At 41.5% G+C, this 26,004-nt stretch overlaps 1 protein-coding gene across 1 annotated transcript in view; it reads left to right on the top strand.

Annotated features, from left to right (window-relative positions):
* The first annotated feature begins 3,167 nt into the window (after window positions 1–3,167).
* The window catches only part of PELP1 (proline, glutamate and leucine rich protein 1), a 48,743-nt gene continuing 25,906 nt past the window's right edge, over window positions 3,168–26,004 (top strand). The window contains exon 1 of the mRNA XM_049859993.1: window positions 3,168–3,428. Within this exon, the coding sequence (XP_049715950.1) occupies window positions 3,180–3,428 (249 nt within the window). The 5' untranslated portion in view covers window positions 3,168–3,179. The remainder of the gene's footprint in view (window positions 3,429–26,004) is intronic.

Here is a 26,004-nt window from a genome sequence, read left to right as displayed (position 1 = left end):
AGAAATTTGGAAGACAGCTACCTGGCCAACCGATTGGAAGCGATCCATATGTGTGTCCCTACCAAAGAAAGGTGGCCCAACAGAATGTAGAAATTATCAAACAATATCATTAATATCACACACCAGTAAACTTTTGTTGAAGATTATTCAAAAGTGGTTGCAGCAGAACATCGACAGGGAACCAACCGCCAGAATTTCAAGCCAGATTCACAAGAGGATGTGAAATGAGGGATATCATTGCTGGTGTCAGATAGATTTTGGCTGAAAGCAGAGAATACCAGAAAGATGTTTACCTGTGTTTTGTAGTGTATGGAAAGGCATTTGTGTGGATCATAATAAATTATGGATAACATTGCAAAGAGTGAGAATTCCAGAACTCTTAATTGTGCTCATGTGGAACCCGTACATAGATCAAGAGGCAATTGTTTGAAGAAAGCAAGGGGATACTGCATGGTTAAAAATCAAGAAAGGTGTGTGTCACGGTAGTATCCTTCCAGCATAGTTATTCAATCTGTATGCTGAGCAAACAATCTGAGAAGCTGAACTTTACGAAGAAGAATGTGGCATCAGGATTGATGGAAGACTCACTGACAACCTGTGATATGCAGGTGACACAACCTTGCTTGCTGAAAGTGAAGAGGACTTGAAGCACTTATTGATGAAGATCAAAGACTACAACCTTCAGTATGGATTACGCCTCGACATAAAGAAAATAAAAATTCTCACAACTGGACCAATAAGCAATATCATGATAAATGGAAAAAAGACTGACATTGTCAAAGATTTCATTTTACTTAGATCCACAATCAACACCCATGGATGAAGCAGTCAGGAAATCAAATGACATACTGCATTGGGCAAATCTGCTACAAAAGACCTCTTTAAAGGGTTAAAAAGCAAAGATGTCACTTTAAGGAGTAAGGTGTGCCTGACCCAAGCCACGATATTTTCAATCACCTCATATGCATGTGAAAGCTGGACAATGAATAAGGAAGACTGAAGAATTGATGCCTTTGAATTATGGTGTTCATGATGAATATTGAATATACCATGAGCTTCCAGGAGAATGAACAAGTCTGTCTTGGAAGAAATATAGCCAGAGTGCTCCTTGGAAGCAAGGATAGTGAGACTTCATCTCATGTACTTTAAACATGTTATCAGGAGGGACCAGTCCCTGGAGAAGGACATTGTGTTTGGCAAAGCAGAGGGTTAGTAAAAAAGAGGAAGACCCTTGATGAGATGGATTGACACAGTGGCTACAGCAATGGGCTCAAACGCAGCAACAACTGGGAAGATGGCACAAGACCGGGCAATGTTTCGTTCTGTTGTACATAGGGTTGCTATGAGTCAGAACCGATTCGACAGCACCTAACAACAATGACAATAGGATAAACACAAACAATCCAATAGAAAAATGGGTTAAGGACATGAAAAGATGATAAAGAAAAAATACAAATGTTTCCTAAATATATTAAAAGTTACTCCATTTTACTAGTTATCAGTTTTTATCCATATTGAAAATAGGCATTTTCTTCTTTCTAACACTTATTCATTCAACAAATATTTATTGAGCACCTTTTATGTGCGAAGCACTGTTAGAGATGACGAGGAAAAAACAGAGAAGACAAGATCCCTCTCCTGGAGTTTAGGTTTTAGACAGAAGAGATAGGTAACAAGACAGTAAATAATTTCTGGTAGTAATACATGTTACAAAAAATAAGCAGTGTGACGTGACGGAGGGTGATGGGAGTTGAAGCGGAGGCTACTTAAAAAGAAGCTCTTTCAAAAAAAAAGAAAAACAAAACAACAGAAAAGAAGCCCTCACTAAGGATGATAAGATGGTGTCCTCACATAGAGTCAAAGGAAAGTTCCTTCAGGCAGAAGTAGCAGCATGCGTGAAGGCCCTGAAGTCGGAATGGACTCGTTGGAGTATAGAAGGAAGGCTAGTTATGCTTAAGGGTAGTGAAAGAGAGGGAAAGCGGTATGCGTTGAGGTCAGAGAGGTGAGTATGGGTCAGATCACATGAATTGTAGTAGGCCAACATGAGGAGACTAAGAGGGAAGCAGTGGAGATGCCATTGTAAGACGTTATTATAAGAGGCCAGGTGAGAGAAAATGGTGTCTTGGGCTAGAGTGGCACTGCAGACAGAGAAATGGAGAAAAAAGGAACCCAACAGGATATATTTTGGAGGCAGAAGTGCCAAAAGATGACTCTTGGATTTGAATGTAATTATCACAGAATTACTCAAAGACAGAGGTATCAGAGTGTTCACTGCGTTGCTTGTATTAGTGAAAAATTGGAGCTGCCGGAAAAAGGCAATAATTGGGTAATTGTTAAATAAACCATGGTGCACCAATTTCAGGTTTTAATTTGTAGCTTAAAAAAAAAGTAAACACGCTCACGACGATATTGCGTGCAAAAAGCCAAGTGCAGATCCCATTCTTGTAAAATAAACTATGCGTCTATGTGTTCGTGCAGAGAGTATTAGGGAAGTGTACACATTACTGGGGAGGAGATGGGGCGGAGGGACTTTCTCTTTTTACTCTATGCCCTTCTGTATTGTTTGAATTTATTTTTGCAAGACACGTATATTGTATCACTTTCGTAGTGATTTCAGACAAGGGGGTCAGTTCCTTAGGTAGAAATTACCGATCTTTAAAGCGAAGATGGAAACCCTGGTGGCGTAGCGGTTAAGAACTACGCCTGCTAACCAAAAGGTTGGCAGTTGGAATCCACCAGGCGCTCCTTGGAAACCATATGGGGTAGTTCTGCTGTGTCCTATAGGGTCGCTATGAGTGGGATTCGAAGACAACAGATTTGGTTTCTTTTTAGAGCGAAGGAGTCATGAGGCTCGATTGGCTTAAGAAAAATCTTTCGGACTTTGGCGCCTTTTTCCTACCCACGTGTTCCTACCGCACCATTGCACCGCCCTCGCCCTGCCCCAGGCCGCCTTGCCTCACCAGCAGGCTGCTTACTCTCCGGGAGCTAAAGCTTACCGCCCGGGAGCCTCGGTCTCTCTACGCGCGCATGCTCCCTCCCACTCAGAGCCCGGCGTCCCCCAACCTCCATTCACCCAGTGCGCAGGACCACAGCCCCCTCCTCACGCCCCCTCCACAGGAGGCGTCCGTCGCTGGGTGTTTGCGTCATCGCGCTACGCCACCACTAGAGCCCGAGTGAAGATGGCGGCAGCCGTTCTTAGTGGGCCCTCTGCGGGCTCCGCGGCTGGGGTTCCTGGCGGGACTGGGGGGCTCTCAGCGATGAGCTCGGGTCCGCGTCTCCGCCTGTTGCTGCTGGAGAGCGTGTCCGGGTTGCTACAGCCGCGAACGGGGTCCACTGTTCCTTCCGTGCATCCCCCAGTGCGCCCGGGCCCACATTTGCCCGGGCTCATGTGCCTGTTGCAGCTGCATGGGACGGTGGGCGGGGCCCAGGTGAGTCCTAGGCCCGCGTCCCCGCGGCCCTGTGGGAAGGTTAGCGCGGGGTACCTGTGCAACGGAGTCCCGGTGCACTGCAGCTGCATGGGGATGTTGAGGGAAGAAAAGCTGGGGGCAGAAAGCAGATCTGGGTATCACTCCCAATGAGATTCACGCATTTCTCATTGACCAGCCATGAGTTTCGCCAGGGAAGAGAATGGGCCTTATTTCTTTGTTGCTAGACTCTTGGTAGGCACACATGAACAGATTCAATTCCAGGCCCCGTCGTTCGCTAGTTGAATGATCCTTAAACTCTTTTGCTTTGGTTATATCTGTTCTGTGGAATTGTTTCCTCTGAGTTAGTGCACGTAACCTAATCTGGAGAATTGCAAAGGGTTTCCTGAAGAATTGGAGTTTAATCTGAGATCCCAAGGATGTGTAGCGGTTGGCTAAAAAAAACAAACTAAACCCTTTGCCATCGAGTGGATTCCGTATAGCGACCCGATAAGGACAGACTTGAACTGCCCCATAGGGTTTCCAGGGAACGCCTGGTGGATTTGAACTGCCGACCCTTTGGTCGCAGCCTTGGTTAGCGGCTGTAGCACTTAACGACTGTGGTACCAAGGGTTGGCTAGGGAAGGAAAATGGGGAGGAGCGACTCAGAGGAAAGCTTTGTGGGAAGGCCCGGTGGTAGGAAGAAATTGTCAAGAAGGTCATTGTGCCTGGCGCCAAGAGATGGATCGGAAGAGAGTGGGTGGAGATGAGGCAGGTGTGATGGGCAGCAGTGGACAGGTCATGCAGAGCTTTGTAGACATAAGTTAGAGGGGTAATCTGGACTACCCTAAAAGCAGAATAAAACTTCCACTCAGTTCTGCAAGCTGGAAACCCAGGGGTTATCCTGGACCCTTCCTTCTTGCTCACACATTCTCATATTGCAGTCTATGCAGTCCTGTTGATTTTGTCTTCTGAGTAGCTTTCAGAAGAAAGCTTGAACCCCCATCATCTTCCCCAGGTGAAGGTAATGATTCTAAGACATATGTGTCCAACCTATAGTAGATGCTTTTTTAGTATTATCTCCTGCCCTCCCCGCTCAAGCCCCTCACCTAATTATCCTTCAAGACTCTCTTTCATGAGGTCTCCTTGTCCAGCGTTTATTACCGTGGTCTTCCCAGCTCTTTGTTTTCTTCCAGGAAGAGGGTTGTCACAACATGCTGCGTGGTTCAGTAATCTTAGCCCGAAATTTACCTGAGATGACCTCATTTATTATATAGTCTTTTACATTACTTCTCAGTTGAGGGTGACAAAATCATACAGTTGCTATTTCAGGCCGGTTTCAGAAGCAGGAGCTGATTGTATATTTTCTTCTCCCTCTAAATTTCCGTCTAATTCACATGATTCCTCTGCTGTTTTCTCAGTTGTATCACACTCAAAACAGGCCCAGAAATGTCTTATCTCTCAAGCATTTCTGAAATACTATCTATCCTGCCTATGAATGTGTGATTTCTTTTATGATCTCTTTTGAGACTTTCCTTCTTCCCTCAAGGCCAGCTACACGAACTTAATGTCGTGCTTATTTTCCCTAAGTACCTAAGTCTAGTAGAATTTTGAGGAAAGAAGCTAAGAGTGATATGGGAAACTAGGGTCCTTGTTTAATGCCTGTACCACATTTTTTTTGGTATATCCTGCCTTCAATTTTTTTCTGCTCGTGTTTCATGTACTAGGTCCTCAGTACGTGGAACTGTGTGAAGAGTTTCCTTTGCTTTCCCATAGACTTTTGTCCAACAAACATTTATGGAGTATTTATGTGTGAGGTACTGTTCCTCATCTCTAGGTAGGCAAATATGACATGGTCCTTTCCCTCAGAGATCTCTAATTGAAATGAGAAATGAAGGTAAGTAAGTAGGCCTGGAGCTTGAGAGAAAAAGAGATTCATCCATCTAGGGTTAATCGCAACTTGCTTTCCCACAGGTACCACAACTTAGTAGTTCCAAAGTGGAACAGGTCACAATTTCTAGTTTAGATAATAACAACAATATCCTATTTGGTCTCTTTGCTGTGAGTCTTTCTGAAGTAAAATTCTGATCTTGTTTGCTTCCTTATAAAATCCTCAGTAGCTGGGCTTTCTTGCCTCAAGGCCTTTGTACTTACTGTTCTGGAATCTTCCCCTGTGCTGCCTCCCCGTCTACCCTCCCCCAGTCTTTTTAATTCTCTGCTTATTTGTTGCTGTCTCTGGGAATACTTTCTTAACCGCTTATGGTTAACTGATCTTTATTACATCTTACTAAAATTATCTGTTTATTTCATTTGTATGTACAACCCCCCTCCTACACATCCATACCAGTAAGCTTTGATTTGTTTTGTTTCTGCCTGTAATTTAAAAAACTTATGGAAAATTTCAGACATAGACAAAAGTAGAAAAAATAGTATTTTGAACTACCCCATCCTGTACTATGTACCCATCCCCCAGATTTAACAGTGAAAAATTTTCAGTCTTGTTTCGTTGTTTCCTCTATATGTGTGCATTCTTTGAAGGACAGAAACACAGTGTCTTGGTCTGCCTTATGTCCCTAGGGCTTAGTACTGTCCAGTCTCCAGCTGGTAACCAGTGATCTTTTTAAAAACATCAATTTAATTGCAGCAATCTCCTGCTTAAAAGCCTGTGGTAATTTGTTATAGCACAAGGCCATACATACATAGTGTGGCCTCTGCTTTCCTCTTGACCTCCTCTCATACGACTGTCTCTCTTAACTGTGTTCTAGCCACTCAGGCTTATCTCATTTCTAGAGCGAGCTGGGGCCATTTCTCATCAGTTCCTTTACTCTTGGCTCATGGGAAGGCGAGCTTCTCATTTAGGTCTCAGCTTAAATGCCACCATTTCACAGGAGGCTTCCCTGACTATCTTGTCTTAAAATAAAACAGTCCCTCCCCTTCAAGTCATTCCCTGGAACACTATCTTATTTTGTTTCTTTCCCAGCAGTTATCACTATTGGAAAGAAATTAATTTGTTTATTTTCTGTCATGTTTTCACTTTCTTACTCAGGCTGAATTCTATGGGTCATTATGATCACTTCCTGCCCCTCTCTCCCTTCATTATTCTTGCCTGGCAATCCACCATTTATGTTAAATCCAACTCTTTATTCTGGGCCTGCACTGCACAGCTCAGTGTAGCTGGAGGAAAACATGTATCCTTGCTGACTGGTCTCATTTTAAATTCACAGCCATTGTCACCTCAAGTGGACCCTTAGTGTCGTCCAGCAATCCTACTACATTTGTACTTTTCTAGACAGCTATTAAACACCTTCTATTCAAACTTCTGATACCTTTTCTGCATTCTCACTCTCAGCTAATAACCTCACTTCCCTTTTCCTGAGAAAGTAGAAGCAGGCAGATGGGAATTTCCAGCCTCCTGCCACCATATCCGTGTTCACCTGCATTTGTGCACATATACTCTGCCTCCCTCCCAATACTACGGATGAGCTGTGCATGCTCCTATCTAGGGCCATTGCTCCTCTGTACACTAGATCCATCCCCTTTCCACTTACACGAGGACATTGTGTCAGCAACACTCCCCACTTCCTCCATCATCAGTTTTCCCCTCTCGGTTAGATCATTTTCGTCAGCATACAGCTCAAAGCTGCTTTAAACAAATAATCCCTTCCAGCTCCTGCAACGTTTCTTTATGTCGCTTTGTGGCAAAACTCCTCAAAAGAATTGTCTGTACTCGCTCTCAAATTGTTCTCCAATTTTTTTCAGGCATTGTTTTACAATAATTTAAAATTTACAGAGAAGTTGAAAGAATAGTATAAAGAATTCCTGTATATCCTAAATGTCAACATTTTAAATGCTTATTTGTGTTATTCTCTGTATGTTTTTCCTGGGTCCATTTAAGAGTTAGTTGCAGACATGGTGCACTTTTATCTCAATGCTTCAGTGTGTATTTGCTTAAAAACAAGGATGTTTTCTTACATAACCACATTCCATCATCAAAATCAGAAAATTAGCTGTAAATCTTGTTAAAATTTTGTCAGCTGTCCTACAAGTGACCCTTACACCAAAAGAAAAACAAATCCTGGTCTAGGTAGGATCCAATTCAGGATCACACACTGGATTAAGTTGTCATGTCTGTTTAGTCTTTTTAAATCTGAAATAATTTCTTAGTCTTTGTTTCATGATCTTGACATTTTCGAAGAGTACGGGATAGTTAAGGAGCCCTGGTGGTGCAGTGGCTAAGTGTTTAGCTGCTAACTGAAAGGTTAGCGGTTAGAACCCACCAGCCGCCCCACGGGAGAAAGATGTGGCAGTCTGTTTCCTTAAAGATTACAGCCTTGGAAATCCTATGGAACAGTTTGTCCTGTAGGGTTGCTATGCGTCAGAATTGACTTGATAGCAATGGGTATAGAATAGTTATTTTGTAGGATGTCCTTTAGTTTGGTTTGTCTCCTGTTTCCTCATGACTGGGTTCAGTTTGCGTGTTTTTAGCATGAATATCCCAGAAGGGCTTTTGTGTCCTTACTGCGTCATACCAGACGGCACACGATGTGGTAATAATGACTTTGATTACTGATGTGATGGTTAAGGTTGTGTGTAAGCTTGGCTGGGCCGTGCTTCTTATTGGTTTGGCGCTTAAGATAGACTTTGGCAGTTATGTAATAGGGTAATTTGGTGGTTACGGAGTGATGTAATCAACTCCATGATGAGCTTCGCTGTGAGCAGCCAGTCAGTTGAAAGGGAGTTTCCTTGAGAATGTGGCCTGCCTCCAGCATATAAATGGATGTTCCAGAGTGTTCTTGCTCTGGATCCTACATCCGTCCCGTTGGCAGCTGACCTCCAGTTTTTGGGACTTGAGCTAGAAGCTTACCTGCCGATCTCCGGATTTGTCAGCCTCTACAACTGAGTGAGCCATTTTCTTGAGATTGATTCCTTCTCTCTTCCTCTGTCTATATACACGGTTCACTGGCTTCGCTTCACTAGAGAACCCAGCCTAAGACATTTGGTACTAAGAGTGATTCTAGAGAAACAAAATTGTTAAGGATGAGTTTTCTAAATTGGTTCTCAAGTCTGGTTAGTCTTAAAAGTTGTTGATGACTCTGCTTCTAGTAGTAAAGAGGGCACTGCTAGTCCCTCATGTGAAATGGCAATAGAAATACACAAAATATCACCACCAGTGACCTGGTATTGGTGAGAGCTGAGGCTCTGGGTGATCACATGTTGGATACTTTTCTGTAGTTTTATTAGGATGAGAAGTGTAAGGAAGCTGGTTGGTTGGTCCTACTTTTGCTAGACAAAATGGTGAAAGAAAGAAATGCACTCAGGGCTTCATAGTCACGGCTCAAGTGCCACATAAAGGACCTCAAAGTTGTCACTTGTGCCCTGAAAGAAAGCCTTTTTTTTTTTTTTTAATGTTTATTGTGCTTTTTAGTGAAAGTTTACAGGTCAAGCCAATCCCTCATACAAAAATTTGTATACACCTTGCTGTATACTCCTAATTGCTCTCCCCCTAATGAGACAGCACACTCCTTCCCTCCACTCTCTATTTTCATGCCCATTTGGTCAGCTTCTGACCCCCTCTGCCCTCTCATCTCCCCTCCAGACAGGAGTTGCCAACATAGTCTCATGTGTCTGCTTGATCCAAGAAGCTCATTCTTCACCAGTATCATTTTCTGTCCCATAGTCCAGTCCAGTCCTTCTCTGAAGACTTGGCTTTGGAAATGGCTCGTCTTGGGCCAACAGAAGGTCTGGGGACCATAATCTCCGGGGTCCTTCTAGTCTCAGTCAGACCATTAAGTCTAGCCGCTTTATGAGAATTTGGGGTCTGCATCCCACTGCTCTCCTCCCTCAGGGGCTCTCCATTGCGTTGCCTGTCAGGGCAGTCATCAGTTGTGCCGGGTACCATCTAGCTCTTCTGGTCTCAGGCCAATGCAGTCTCTGGTTTATGTGCTCCTTTCTGTCTCTTGGGCTCATAATTACCTTGTGTCTTTGGTGTTCTTCATTCTTCTTTGTTCCAGGTGGGTTGAGAGCCATTGATGCATCTTAGATGGCCGCATGCTAGAGTTTAAGACCCCAGAAGCCACTCTCCAAAGTGGGATGCAGAACGTTTTCTTAATAGATTTTATTATGCCAGTTGACTTAGATGTCCCCTGAAACCATGGTCCCGAAACCCCTGCCCTGCTATGTTTGTTCAGGAAGCTTCTTTGCTTTTAGTTTAGCCCAGTTGTGCTGACCTCGCCTTTATTGTGTGTTGTATTTCCCGTCACCTAAAATAATTCTTATCTACTATTTTACTATCTAATTAGTGAAAACCCCCTCCCTCCCTTCTCCTTGCCTCTCATAACCATCAAAGAATATTTTCTTCTGTGTTTAAACTATTTCTGCAGTTATTATAATAGTGGTCCTATACAGTATTTGTCCTTTTGCAACTGACTAATTTCACTCAGCATAATGCCTTCCAGATTCTTCCATGTTATGAAATGTTTCAAGGATTCATCATTGTTCTTTATTGATGTGTAGTATACCATTGTGTGAATATACCATAATTTATTTATCCATTCATCCATTGATGGGCACCTTAGTTGCTTCTATCTTTTTGCTATTGTAAACAGTGCTGCAATGAACATGGGTGTACATATATCTGTTCGTGTAAAGGCTCTTAATTCTCTAGGACATATTCCAAGGAGTGGGATTGCTGGATCGTATGGTAACTCTATTTCTAGTTTTTTCCAAAGTGGCTGTACCATTTTACATTCCCACCAGTAGTGTATAAGTGTTCCAATCTCTCCACAACCTCTCCAACATTTATTGTGTTTTTCGGATTACTGCCAGCCTTGCTGGAGTGAGATGGAATCTCACTGTAGTTTTAATTTGCATTTCTCTAATGGCTAATGATGGTGAGCATTTCCTCACGTATCTGTTAGCTACCTGAATGTCTTCTTTAGTGAAGTGCCTGTTCATATCCTTTGCCCATTTTTTAATTGGGTTAATTGTCATTTTGTAGTTGAGTTTTTGCAGTATCATGTAGATTTTAGAGATTAGACACTGATCGGAAATGTCACAGATAAAAACTTTTTCCCAGTCTGTAGGCAATCTTTTTACTCTTTTGGTGAAGTCTTTGGATGAGCATAGGTGTTTGATTTTTAGGAGCTCCCAGTTATCTAGTTTCTCTTCTGGTGTTTGTGCATTTTTAGTAATGTTTTGTTTACTGTTTATGCCATGTATTAGGGTTCCTAATGTTGTCCCTATTTTTTCTTCCATGAACTTTATTGTTTTAGATTTTATATTTAGGTCTTTGATCCATTTTATGTTAGTTTTTGTGCATGGTGTAAGGTATCGGTGTTTTTTTTTTTTTTTTTTGCAGATGGAGATCCAGTTATGCTAGCACCATTTGTTAAATAGACTGTCTTTTCCCCATTTAACTGACTTTGGGCCTTTGTCAAATATCAGCTGCTCGTGTATGGATGGATTTATGTCTGGATTCTCAATTCTGTTCCATTGGTCTTTGTGTCTGTTGTTGTACCAGTACCAGGCTGTTTTGACTACTGCGGTGGTATAAAATGTTCCATAATCAGGTGGAGTGAGGCCTCCCACTTTGTTGGGGCCTCTTTCCTTCAATATGAAGTTGGTGATGTGTTTCTCTATCTCATTAAAAAATGTCGTTGGAGGCGGGGCCGAGATGGCTGACTAGGTAGACGCTACTTCGGATCCCTCTTGCAACAAAGACTCGGAAAAACAAGTGAATCGATGACATACATAACAATCTACGAACCCTGAACAACAAACACAGATTTAAAGAGTTGACCTGAATGACAGAGACGGAGAATGAACAAATACGGGGAAGCAGCGACTGTTTTCGGAGCCTGGAGCGAGCGTTCCAGTCAGGTAACCTTGTTGCCGGGCTTAGGACTGGGCCCAGGAGAGCTGAACACAAAATCTTGTGACGGCGCAAACAAGGGGCACAGCCCTACCCCCCTGAACTGACCCCGGGAGGGGACCCAGCCGGTCCACGTGGGCAGCGTGGCGACGCGGCTGGTGGCAGAAATCCCCGGGAGGCAGTGACTGGTTTTGGAGCCGGGAGTGCAGCGTCCCAGCCGGGGAACCTTGGCGCCAGGCTTTGGACTGGGCGCAGGGGAGCTGAACACGGCATCTACTCATGGCACAAACACAGGGCGCAGCCCTACTCCCCTAAACTAACCCCGGAAGGGGGCCCAGCCGGTCCGCGGAGGCGGCGCGGCGACGCGGCTGGCCGGACGAGAAGTCCTTGGGAGGCAGTGACTGGTTTTGGAGCTGGGAGTGCAGCGTCCCAGCAGGGGAACCTTGACGCTGGGCTTTGGACTGGCAGAGGAGGATCTGACCGCGGCTTTAGCGGGCCAGACCCTCGGGGGCAATCTCCGCACAGCCAGCACACATAGGCGACAGATAAAATAGTCATCCCAAGCAAGATAAGCAATTTGGCTATGTTCCGGGGTGCTACTCTCCTGTTTTTCTGAATCCCCCCCGCCGCTTCCCAGGCGGCTTCATTAACATTGGAATTTCCCGAGCCAGAGGGAGAATGGCTCCGGCTCCGCGGCAGCTTTCGGCTCCGGCTCCGCGGCAGCTTTGCTTTTCCCTTTTTTTTTTGGTCTTTTCCTAACCCATTCTTCCGGCCTGAGAGAAGCAACCACAAAAAACCCAGAGACCAAAAATCCTTCCCTAATTGGACTAAAAACACAGAACCAGCTCCAGCCAAGCATATATGATCCAAATCTCGGGCTTTCATCCTTACAGGGAACAAGGTGGCGGTTATAATCCAAAGGCAGTTCTGATAGGGATCTGACTGCATTTTTTTTTAGCGGATTTACTGGAAAAACAAGTTTCCCAGGTCTGATATCTCTGCTTGTTCAACAGAGTCCTAACTGACCCACAACAGGGAACTGAGGGCTGAAGCTCCCCCCAGACCACCTAGCCTCTTGCCTTAGGGGTCTAAGGAGGGTGACACCTACCAATCAGTAGAGGTGCTTACATTGGAGGCCTAAGGTACAGCTGCAGTGCCCTCCCACCAAGGTGCTATAGGAATAGAGACACACCTACCTCACTGACACTTGGGGGAAGCCTGTCAGCATCCTGCCCCCCTTGGAGGATGAACCCCAGTTGCTAATAGAATCTGGTGCACACAACTATCACCACTACTTCTCGAGGTGGATAGGTGTTAGGGTGCAGCACACACTTGATGACCCAAAATCAGATTCTACTCAAGAATAGTGAATAGACTCAGGCATATATATCTGGCAACAGCCCAAACCAGCTGGTAATAGGTCATAAGTAAGTCAAGGGCTACAACAAACAAGACAGCACAATCCAGTAGCCCATCCACGTATATGGAAAGAAAACAAAAGAAGGTAAGACTCAGTGAGCAATTATAGAATAAACCACTACTATATCTTTTTTTGCTCGGAGACAGCAGTCGATATCAAACCACATAAAGAAGTAGACCATGACAGCTTCTACAACGCCCCAAACAAAAGAATCAAAATCTTTCCCAAATGAAGATACAATCCTGGAATTGCCAGATGCAGAATATAAAAAACTAATTTACAGAATGCTTCAAGACATCAGGGATGACCTCGAAAATGAAATAAGGCAATCTACAGAAAAAGCCAAGGAACACACTGATAAAGCAGTGGAAGAAATCAAAAAGATTATTCAAGAACATAGTGGAAAAATTAATAAGTTGCAAGAATCCATAGAGAGACAGCATGCAGAAATCCAAAAGATTAACAATAAAATTACAGAATTAGACAACGCAATAGGAAGTCAGAGGAGCAGACTCGAGCAATTAGAATGCAGAGTGGGAAATCTGGAGGACCAGGGAATTAGCACCAACATAGCTGAAAAAAAATCAGATAAAAGAATTAAAAAAAAAATGAAGAAACCCTAAGAATCATGTGGGAATCTATCAAGAAGGATCACTTGAGTGTGATAGTAGTCCCAGAACAGGGAGGGAGGGCAGAAAACACAGAGAAAATAGTTGAAGACCTGCTGACAGAAAACTTCCCTGACATCATGAAAGACGAAAGGGTATCTATCCAAGATGCTCATCGAACCCCATATAAGATTGATCCAAAAAGAAAAACACCAAGACATATTATCATCAAACTCGCCAAAACCAAAGATAAAGAGAAAATTTTAAAAGCAGCCAGGGATAAAAGAAAGGTCTCCTACAAGGGAGAATCAATAAGAATAAGTTCAGACTACTCAGCAGAAACCATGCAGGCAAGAAGGCAATGGGATGACATATACAGAGCGCTGAAGGAGAAAAACTGCCAGCCAAGGATCATATATCCAGCAAAACTCTCTCTGAAATATGAAGGCGAAATTAAGATATTTACAGATAAATACAAGCTTAGAGAATTTGCAAAAACCAAACCAAAGCTACAAGAAATACTAAAGGAAATTGTTTGGTCAGAAAACCAATAATATCAGATATCAGCACAACACAAGGTCACAAAACAGAACATCCTGATATCAACTCAAATAGGGAAATCACAAAAACAAATTAAGATTAATTAAAAAAAAAAAAGCTCATAACGGAATCATTGAAGTCAATACGTAAAAGATCACAATAATCAAAAAGAGGGACTAAATACAGGTGGCACAGAACTGCCATATGGAGAGTGATACAAGGCGATATAGGACAATACAAGTTAGATTTTTACTTAGAAAACTAGGGGTAAACATTAAGAAAACCACAAAGAGGTATAACAACTCCATAACTCAAAATAAAAGCCAAGAAAAACAACGACTCAACAAACATAAAGTCAAATACTATGAAAATGAGGATCTCACAATTTACAAAGAAAAATGTCTCAGCACAAAAAAGTGGAAAAATGAAATTGTCAACAACACCCATAAAAAGGTATCAAAATGACAACACTAAACACTTATTTATCTATAATCACGCTGAAAGTAAATGGACTAAATGCACCAATAAAGAGACAGAGAGTCACAGACTGGATAAAGAAACACGATCCGTCTATATGCTGCCTACAAGAGACACACCTTAGACTTAGAGACACAAACAAACTAAAACTCAAAGGATGGAAAAAAATATATCAAGCAAACAATAAGCAAAAAAGAAGAGGAGTAGCAATATTAATTTCTGACAAAATAGACTTTAAACTTAAATCCACCACAAAGGATAAAGAAGGACACTACATAATGATAAAAGGGACAATTGATCAGGAAGACATAACCATATCAAATATTTACGCACCCAATGACAGGGCTGCAAGATACATAAATCATTTTAACAGAACTGAAAAGTGAGATAGACACCTCCACAATTATAGTAGGAGACTTCAACACACCACTTTCGGAGAACGACAGGACATCCAGTAAGAAGCTCAGTAGAGACATGGAAGACCTAATTACAACAGTCAACCAACTTGACCTCATTGACTTATACAGAACTCTCCACCCAACTGCTGCAAACTATACTTTTTTTTCTAGCGCACATGGAACATTCTCTAGAATAGACCACATATTAGGTCATAAAACAAACCTTTGCAGAATCGAAAACATCGAAATATTACAAAGCATCTTCTCAGAACACAAGGCAATAAAACTAGAAATTAATAACAGGAAAACTAGGGAAAAGAAATCAAATACTTGGAAACTGAACAATACCCTCCTGAAAAAAGACTGGGTTATAGAAGACATCAAGGAGGGAATAAGGAAATTCATAGAATGCAAGAAGAAGGAAAATACTTCCTATCAAAACCTCTGGGACACAGCAAAAGCAGTGGTCAGAGGCCAGTTTATATCAGTAAATGCACACATACAAAAAGAAGAAAGAGCCAAAATCAGAGAACTGTCCCTACAACTTGAACAAATAGAAAGTGAGCAACAAAAGAATCCATCAGGCACCAGAAGAAAACAAATAATAAAAATTAGAGCTGAACTAAATGAATTAGAGAACAGAAAAACAATTGAAAGAATTAACAAAGCCAAAAGCTGGTTCTTTGAAAAAATTAATAAAATTGATAAACCATTGGCCAGACTGACTAAAGAAATACAGGAAAGGAAACAAATAACCTGAATAAGAAACGAGAAGGGCCACATCACAACAGACCCAACTGAAATTAAAAGAATCATACCAGATTATTACTAAAAATTGTACTCTAACAAATTTGCAAACCTAGAAGAAATGGATGAATTCCTGGAAAAACACTGCCTACCTAAACTAACACATTCAGAAGTAGAACAACTAAATAGACCCATAAAAAAAAAGAGATTGAAATGGTAATCAAAAAACTCCCAACAAAAAAATGCCCTGGCCCGGATGGCTTCACTGCAGAGTTCTACCAAACTTTTAGAGAAGAGTTAACGCCACTACTACTAAAGGTACTTCAAAGCATAGAAAATGACAGAATGCTGCCCAAGTCATTCTATGAAGCCACCATCTCCCTGATACCAAAACCAGGTAAAGACATCACAAAAAAAGAAAATTACAGACCTATATCCCTCATGAACATAGATGCAAAAATCCTCAACAAAATTTTAGCCAATAGAATTCAACAACATATCAAAAAAATAATTCACCACGACTGAGTGGGATTTATACCAGGTATGCAAGGCTGGTTTAATATTAGAAAAACCATTAATGTAATCCACCGTATTAATAAAACAAAAGACAAAAACCACATGATCTTATCAATTGATACAGAAAAGGCATTTGACAAAGTCCAACACCCATTTATGATAAAAAACTCTCACCAAAATAGGAATTGAAGGAAAATTTCTCAACATAATAAAGGGCATCTATGCAAAGCCAACAGCCAACATCACTCTAAATGGAGAGAACCTGAAAACATTTCCCTTGAGAACGGGAACCAGACAAGGATGCCCTTTATCACCACTCTTATTCAACATTGTGCTAGAAGTCCTAGCCAGAGCAATTAGGTTAGACAAAGAAATAAAGGGCATCCGGATTGGCAAAGAGGAAGTAAAATTATCTCTATTTGCAGATGACATGATCTTATACACAGAAAACCCCAACGAATCCTCCAGAAAACTACTGAAACTAATAGAAGAGTTTGGCAGAGTCTCAGGTTATAAGATAAACAGACAAAAATCACTTGGATTCCTCTACATCAACAAAAAGAACATCGAAGAGGAAGTCACCAAATCAATACCATTCACAGTAGCCCCCAAGAAGGTAAAATACTTAGGAATAAATCTTACCAAGGATGTAAAAGACCTATACAAAGAAAACTACAAAGCTCTACTACGAGAAATTAAAAAGGACATACTTAAGTGGAAAAACATACCTTGCTGATGGATAGGAAGACTTAACATAGTAAAAATGTCCATTCTACCAAAAGCCATCTATACATACAATGCACTTCCGATCCAAATTCCAATGTCATTTTTTAAGGTGATAGAGAAACAAATCATCAACTTCATACGGAAGGGAAAGAAGCCTCGGATAAGCAAAGCATTATTGAAAAAGAAGAAGAAAGTGGGAGGCCTCACTTTACCTGATTTCAGAAGCTATTATACAGCCACAGTAGTCAAAGCAGCCTGGTATTGGTACAACAACAGACACATAGACCAGTGGAACAGAATTGAGAACCCAGATATAAATCCATCCACGTATGAGCAGCTGATATTTGACAAAGGCCCAGTGTCAGTTAATTGGGGAAAAGATAGTCTTTTTAACCAATGGTGCTGGCATAACTGGATATCCATTTGCAAAAAAATGAAACAGGACCCATACCTCACACCATGCACAAAAACTACAAGTGGATCAAAGACACCTAAACATAAAGACTAAAACGATAAAGATCGTGGAAGAAAAAATAGGGACAACGTTAGGAGCCCTAATACAAGGCATAAACAGTATACAAAACATTACCCAAAATGACGAAGAGAAACCAGATAACTGGGAGCTCCTAAAAATCAAACACCTATGCTCATCTAAAGACTTCACCAAAACAGTAAAAAGACCACCTACAGACTGGGAAAGAATTTTCAGCTCCGACATCTCTGACCAGCGGCTGATCTCTAAAATCTATATGACTCTGTCAAAACTCAACCACAAAAAGACAAACAACCCAGTCAAGAAGTGGGCAAAGGATATGAACACACACTTCACTAAAGAAGATATTCAGGCAGCCAACAGATACATGAGAAAATGCTCTCGATCATTAGCCATTAGAGAAATGCAAATTAAAACTATGATGAGATTCCATCTCACTCCAACAAGGCTGGCATTAATCCAAAAAACACAAAATAATAAATGTTGGAGAGCCTGTGGAGAGATTGGAACTCTTATACACTGCTGGTGGGAATGTAAAATGGTACAACCACTTTGGAAATCTAGCTGGCGTTATCTTAAAAAGTTAGAAATAGAAGTACCATACAACCCAGAAATCCCACTCCTCGGAATATACCCTAGAGAAATAAGAGCCTTCACACAAACAGATATATGCACACCTGTGTTTATTGCAGCAGTGTTTACAATAGCAAAAAGCTGGAAGCAACCAAGGTGTCCATCAATGGATGAATGGTTAAATAAATTGTGGTATATTCACACAGTGGAATACTACGCATCGATAAAGAACAGTGACGAATCGGTGAAACATTTCATAACGTGGAGGAGCCTGGAAGGCATTATGCTGAGTGAAATTAGTCAGAGGCAAAAGGACAAATATTGTATAAGACTATACTATTATAAGATCTTGAGAAATAGTATAAACTGTGAAGAACACGTACTTTTGTGGTTACGAGGCGGGGAGGGAGGGAGGGTTGGAGAGGGTTTTTTACTGATTAGTTAGTAGATAAGAACTACTTTAGGTGAAGGGAAGGACAATACTCAATACACAGGTCAGCTCAACCAGACTGGACCAAAAGCAAAGAAGTTTCTGGGATAAACTGAATGCTTCAAAGGTCAGCGAAGCAAGGGCGGGGGTTTGGGGACTATGGCTTAAGGGGCCTTCTAAGTCAATTGGCAAAATAATACTAGTATGAAAACATTCTGCATCCTACTTTGAAATGTGGCATCTGGGGTCTTAAATGCTAACAAGAGGCCATCTAAGATGCATCAATTGATCTCAACCCACCTGGATCAAAGGAGAATTAAGAACACCAAGGTCACACGATAACTATGAGCCCAAGAGACAGAAAGGGCGACATGAACCAGAGACTTACATCATCCTGAGACCAGAAGAACTAGATGGTGTCCGGCCACAACTGATGACTGCCCTGACAGGGAGCACAACAGAGAACCCCTGAGGGAGCAGGAGATCAGTGGGATGCAGACCCCAAATTCTCATAAAAAGACCAGGCTTAATGTTCTGACTGAGACTAGAGGAATCGCAGTGGTCATGGTCCCCAAATCTTCTGTTGGCCCAGGACAGGAACCATTCCCGAAGACAACTCATCAGACATGGAAGGGACTGGACAATGGGTTGGAGAGAGATGTTGATGAAGAGTGAGCTACTTGTATCAGGTGGACACTTGAGACTGTGTTGGCATCTCCTGTCTGGAGGGGAGATGGGAGGGTAGAGAGGGTTAGAAACTGGCAAAATTGTTACGAAAGTAGAGACCGGAAGGGCTGACTCATTAGGGGGAGAGTAAGTGGGAGTATGGAGGAAGGTGTATATAAGCTTATACGTGACAGACTGACTTGATTTGTAAACTTTCACTTAAAGCTCAATAAAAATTATTAAAAAAAAAAAGTAATTGGAATTTCAATCAGAATCGCATAGTATCTATATATTGCTTTTGGTAGATAGACTTTTCTATAATGTTAAGTCTTCCTATCTGTGAGCAAGGTATGCTTTTCCACTTATGTGGGTTTCTTTTGGTTTCTTGCAGAGGTGAACTGTAGTTTTCTTTGGATAGGTCTTTTATGTCTCAGATAAGATTTATCCCAAAATATTTTATCTTCTTGGGGGCTACTGTAAATGGTATTGATTTGGTGATTTCCTCTTCAATGTTCTTTTTGTTGATGTAGAGGAATCCAGCTGGTTTTTGTTTGTTTATCTTGTATCCTCGTACTCTGATGAACTCTTCTTAGTTTCAGTAGTTTTCTTGAGGATTGATAAGGGTTTTCTGTGTATAAGATCATGTCGTCTGCAAATAGAGATACTTTTACTTTTTCCTTACCAATCTGGATGCCCTTTATTTCTTTATCTAGTCTAATTGCTCTGGCTAGGACCCCAGCACAATATTGAGTAAGAGTGGTGATAAAGGGCTTCCGTATCTGGTTCCCCATTCTAAAGGGGAATGCTTTCAGACTCCATTTAGGATGATGTTGGCTGTTGGCTTTGTATAAATGCCCTTTATTGTGTTGAGGAATTTTCCTTCTGTTTCTATTTTGCTGAGAGTTTTTATCATGAATGGGTGTTGAACTTGGTCAAATGACTTTTCTGCATCAATTAATAAAATCATGTGGTTCTTGTCTTTTGTTTGATGAATTACATTAATTGTTTTTCTAATGTTGAACCATCCCTGCATACCTGGTATCAATCCCACATGGTCATGGTGAATTATTTTTTGATATGTTGTTGAATTCTATTGGCTAGAATTTTGTTGAGGATTTTTGCATCTAAGTTCATGAGGGATAAAGGTCTATAATTTTCTCTTCTTTTGGAGTCTTTACCTGGTTTTGGTATCAGGGATATGGTGGCTTCATAGAATGAGTTAGGTAGTAGTCCATCATCTTCTATGCTTTGAAATACCTTTAGTAGTAGTGGTGTTAACTCTTCTCTGAAAGTTTGGTAGAACTCTGCAGTGAAGCTGTTTGGGCCAGGACTTTTTTTTTGGTTGGGAGTTTTTTGACTACCTTTTCAATCTCTTCTTTTTTTATGGGTCTATTTAGTTGTTCTACCTCTGTTTGTGTTAGTTTAGGTAGGTAGTGTGTTTCTAGGAATTCATCCATTTCTTCTAGGTTTTCAAATTTGTTAGAGTACAGTTTTTCATGGTAATCTGATATGATTCTTTCAATTTCAGCTGGGTCTGTTGTGATATGGCCCATCTCATTTCTTATTTGGGTTATTTGCTTCCCCTCCTGTTTTTCTTTTGTCAGTTTCGCCAGTAGTTTATCAATTTTGTTAATTTTTTCAAAGAACCAGCTTTTGGTCTTGCTAACTCTTTCAGTTGTTTTTCTGTTTCATTTAATTCTGCTCTAATTTTTATTATTTGCTTTCTTCTGGTGCCTGAGGGTTTCTTTTGTTGCTCTCTGTGTGTTCAAGTTGTAGGGGTAATTCTTTGATTTTGGCCCTTCTTTTAGGATGTGTGCATTTAGTAATATAAATTGACCTCTGAGCACTGCTTTCGCTGTGTCCCAAAGGTTCTGCTAGGAAGTGTTTTCATTCTTATTGGATTCTACAAATTTCTTTATTTCATCCTTAATGTCTTGTATAACCCAGTCATTTTTGAGCAGGGTGTTGTTCCGTTTCCAAGTGTTTGATTTCTTTTCCCTGCTTTTTCTGTTATTGATTTCTACCTATATGGCCTCATGGTCAGAGAAGATGCTTTGTAATATTTTGATGTTTTGGATTCTGCTAAGGCTTGCTTTATGACCTAATATGTGGTCTATTTTAGAGAATGTTCCATTTGCAGTAGAAAAGAAAGTATGCTTGGCTGCTGTTGGGTGGAGTGTTCTGTATATGTCTGTGAGGTCAAGTTGGTTGATTGTAGCATTTAGATCTTTTGTGTCTTTATTGACCTTCTTTCTGGATGTTCTGTCCTTCACCGAAAGTGGTATGTTGAAGTCCCCTACCATAATTGTGGAGCTGTCTATCTCACTTTTCAGTGCTGTTGGAGTTTGTTTTATGTATCTTGCAGCCCTGCCATTGGGCGCATACATATTTAATATGGTTAAATCCTTATGGTATATTGTCCCCTTAATCATTATGTAGTATCCTTTCTTGTCCTTTGTGGTGGATTTAACTTTAAAGTCCATTTTGTCGGAAATTAGTATTGCCACTTTTGCTGTTTTTTGATTGTTGTTCGCTTGATATATTTTTTTCCATCCTTAAAGTCTTTGTGTCTCTACGTCTAAGGTGTGTCTCTTGTAGGCAGCATATAGATAGGTTGTGGTTTTTTCATCCATTCTGCTACTCTCTGTCTCTTTACTGGTGCATTTAGTCCATTTACATTCAGCGTAATTATGGCTAGGTATGAGTTTAGTGTTGTCATTTTGATATCTGTTTTTGTGTGTTGTTGACAGTTTCTTTTTCTCACCTAATTTTTTGTGCTGAGTAGTTTATTGTCTTTTCCTCTTTTTCATTGTTGCTGATTTTGTTTCTGCTGAGTCTCTATTTTTTTCTTGTATTTTATTTTGATGAGTAGGATAGTTAGTCTCCCTTGTGGTTACCTTAATAATTACCCCTATTTTTCTAAGTTTAAATCTAACCTGTATTTCTTCATATTGCTTTGTCTTCCTCTCCATATGAAAGATCTATAACTACACTTCTTAGTACCTCTTTATTGTTTTAATGTTGTCTTCTTTTATATAATGACATCGCTGTTTCCCTGTTTTGAGCATTTTTTTTTTTATCTTGATTTATTTTTGTGATTTTCCTGTCTGGGTTGACATCTGATTGCTCTGTCCAGTGTTCTAGTCTTGGGTCAATACCTGGTATTATTGATCTTCTAACCATAGAACGCCCTTTAGTATTTCTTGTAGCTTTGGTTTGGTTTTTACGAATTCCCTGAACTTCTCTTTATCTGGAAATGCCCTAATTTCACCTTCATATTTGAGAGACAGTTTTACTTAATATATGATTCTTGGCTGGCAATTTTTTTCCTTCAGTGCTTTATATAAGTCATCCCATTGTCATCTTGCTTGGGTGGTTTCTGCGAGTAGTCCAAGCTTATTCTTATTGACTCTTCTTTGTAGATGGCTTTTTGTTTATCCCTAGCTGCTCTTAAAATTCTCTCTTTGTCTTTGGTTTTGGCAAGTTTGATTATAATATGTCTTGGTGACTTTCTTTTAATATCTACCTTATGTAGAGTTTGATGAGGATCTTGGGTAGATATTTTCTGTTCTTTCACTGTATCTGGGAAGTTTTCTGCCAACATATCTTCAACAGTTCTTTCTGTATTTTCTGTTGTCCCTAACTGTTCTGGTACTCCAATCATTCGTAGGTTATTTCTCTTGATAGAGTCCCACGTGATTCTTAAGGTTTCTTCGTTTTTTTAAATTCATTTATCTGATTTCCTTCAAATATATTGGTGCTAAGTGCTTTATCTTCAAGCTCACCAATTCTGCCTTCCACTTGTTCAACTCTGTTCCTCTGACTTCTATTGAGTTGTCTAATTCTGTAATTTTACTGTTAATCTTCTGAATTTCTGATGGCTGTCTGTCTATGGATTCTTGCGTCTTATTACGTTTTTCATTATGTTCTTGAATAACCTTTTTAATTTCTTCAACTACTTTATCTCTGTGTTCCTTGGCTTGTTCTGCATATTGCCTGATCTTCCTAATCTCGTTGCTGATGTCTTGAAGAGTTCTGTATATTAATCTTTTGAATTCTGCGTCCGGTAATTCCAGGAAGGCACTTCATCCAGAAGATCCCTTGATTCTTTGTTTTGTGACCTTTTTGAGGCGATCATGGTCTGTTTCTTTATGTGACTTGATATTGACTGTTGTCTCTGAGCCATGTATAAGTTCTGGTATTAGTTTATTTTATGTTTGCTTACTGTATCCTGGCTTATTGCTTTGTTTTGATGTGCCCAAATGGATTGCTTGAGTGAGCTAGCCTGATTAGTTTTGCCTTTGAAGCTCTTACATCCTGTCACCAGATGGTTAGAGCTGTTTCAGATATATCAGTCTAGGAGTCCATTCACTTTTCTTGTATGACTGCAGCTCAGGTGTCCAGGTAGCTGATGCTCAAGTGTGTGGTACAGGCTCTGTCCTACAGCCTTAGAGGGGCAGGGGTGATTGGTGTAGGCACCGATATCTGGTTGCGGCGGGGGGTCATACTCTGAACAATGCAGGGAGCTTAGAACCATCCCTCAAGTGTCTGTGAGGAAAACATGTTCCTGTTCCCTAGAGCGTACAGGTGGGTGGGTTCTGCAGATGGACATTGGGCATCCAGTGCTTTTGGTTGTAAGGACTGGGAGGTACCAGTTATCCTTGAGCCCCTGTTGTGGGTGGCTGGGTGACCTGAGTGGAGCCACCAGTCCTTTTGCCCCTGATGTGGGTAGGTGAGGACCCAGTTTAATAGGCAAAGCGGTGTCAAATATCAAACACCCATCTCTTCACCACACAGCTGAAATGGTTGCAGTCTGCCAGCAAGGGCCTATTCTCCTGAAATAGGCCCAGCCAAGACCATGCAGGGGGGAAAGGTATTCAGAGTCCCCAGACTGTATATGCCTGGACAGGAGCCACTTCTGTCCTGAGCTCCCCCAGTTAGTAGAGCTGGCAAATTATTTTTTCCCCCAGTTGTTAATTTATTCCTACTCCAAGGCCAGGCGGGTGGCTCAGGGTGCTTAATAGGCCCTATCTCAGGCCCAGAAATAAACAGCCACTGAAGATCGGTTGGGGGGTGGGGGCACCTTAAAATGTAAGGAAGTACTTAGCTTTTGTCGAGAGTGCCATTCTTCTCTGGTTCTGGAGGTGTGAGTAGGCTGTGTGGCTGGTTGCTTCTCCCTGAGGAAACTGCTGCCAAATGCTACTATCAGCCTGCCACAGCTGCTCCTGGGAATGGTGCCTGGGGGACCCTGGCAATTCAGGTCCGGCAACTCCTCTCCGCTTCTGAACTGTCTCTCCCTCCCCCTGTTGCTCAGTCCATTTTCAGACTTTGCCTTTGATGTTCAGAGGTCCTAGCTTGTCATAAATATAATCGTTTCACTTGTTTTTTCGGGTCTTTGCTGTAAGAGGGATCACAGGAAGTGTCTGGCTATTCTGCCATCTTGGCCCCGCCCTCAAAGCCTTATTTCTTATACTAACAGCTGATGTTTCTGAAAACGAACCCAGAATCTTATTGTAAGAATGATAGAATTACAATGCCAGTTGAATTCTCAACCTCAAATGGTGTCTGAATTTAAAGTGAAGACATTGATTGGGAAGAAATAGGATCCTGAAACTTGGGATGGGGGCATATGGGCAGATAATCAGGAAGCTGTGGACACTGAGCCCCTAAATTCTGTTGAATCACTCCTGCCAACAGAACCATCCCTCTCACGCCCATCTGAAGAGGTTACTCCATCTTTGTCTGCTAAGCCACCCTCCCCAGTAAAACCATTATCCCTTCCACTCCCATCTGATGAGAGTAACACAGCAGTGTCTGAAGAGCCTTTGTCTGAGTCTTCCCCAAGGAGAGTGTGAGTCATTGACCAAGGTAGATACCTTATAGGACATTGCTGAGTATTCCCAGGACCTGCTTCCTCTGTTCATTTTTGGTTCTAGACCTGTAGCTAGACTTAAGTCCCAGTGAGCCCCAACAGATGAAGTACAAAGTGTGACCCAGGAGTAGGTATTCTACACTCCAAAAGAACTGCTTGGCTTTTAATATGTACAACAGAAATCTGAAGGATATGCTTGGGAATGGCTATTAAGAATGTGGGGTAATGATGAAAGGAATGTAAAGCTGGATCTGTCTCAGTTTATTGATACAGGCCCACTAAGGAAAGATTGTTCATTCACTGTTTCAGCTCGAGAGTTTAGGAAAGGATCTAATAGTTTATTTGGTTGGTTCGCTGAAGCATGGATTCTGTGGTGGCCTACACTAAATCAAGTTGAAGTACCAGACCTGCCTTGGTATACTGTAGAAGAAAGTATCCAAAGGCTTAAGGAAATTGGTATGTTAGACTGAATTTATCATGTTAGACCCACAGACCCACACATGGCGTGCCCAGAGGACATACCTTTTACCACAACTGTGAGGAACAAATTTGTGAAGGGAGCCCCAGCACCCTTGAAGACTGCTGTAATTGCTATTTTATGTAAGTCAGATTTGACAGTGGGAACTGCCGTAACTGAATTAAGACACCTAACCACAGTAGGGCTGATTGGATCCTGTGGTGGTACAGGTCAAGTGGTGGCACTCAAGTGACAAAGACAAGATGGGCGTGGTTACCGTAATGGACAGTAGAATCAAAGCAGTAATCAGAACAGTTTGGTATGGACTTATGATGTTGGACACTTAGTCATGGTATCCCTAGGAATGATGTAGATGGGAAATCTACTAAATATTTACTTGATCAATACAAGCGGAAGAACTTTAGATCACATGAACAGCAGTCTAGCTTGAATGGCCAGAATGGTTATGGTCCCTCAATCAGTTTCCAGACTTGAGCCAGTGTGCAGACTCAAAACCCCTTGAATGAAGGAGAGACTGAGTCCCATGGAGGAAGGCCACCACTACACTACCAAATTTATACTGTTAATCTTTCTCCCAGCCTTGCCCAAAGGAATCTCCAGTATTTGACAAAGGTGACTGTTCATTAGGGAAAAAGAAGTAATCAGACTTTTTGGGGATTCCTGGATACTGGCTCTGAACTGACACTAATTCCATGCGACCCAAAACATCACTGTGGCCCACCAGTGAGAGTGGGGACATGTGGAGGTCAGGTTATTAATGGAGTCTTAGCTCAGGTTTGTCTCACA

This window comes from Elephas maximus, chromosome 19 (assembly GCF_024166365.1).
Source record: "Elephas maximus indicus isolate mEleMax1 chromosome 19, mEleMax1 primary haplotype, whole genome shotgun sequence".
In the NCBI taxonomy this organism is placed as follows: domain Eukaryota; kingdom Metazoa; phylum Chordata; class Mammalia; order Proboscidea; family Elephantidae; genus Elephas; species Elephas maximus.
This window is presented reverse-complemented; position numbering and strand designations above follow the sequence as displayed.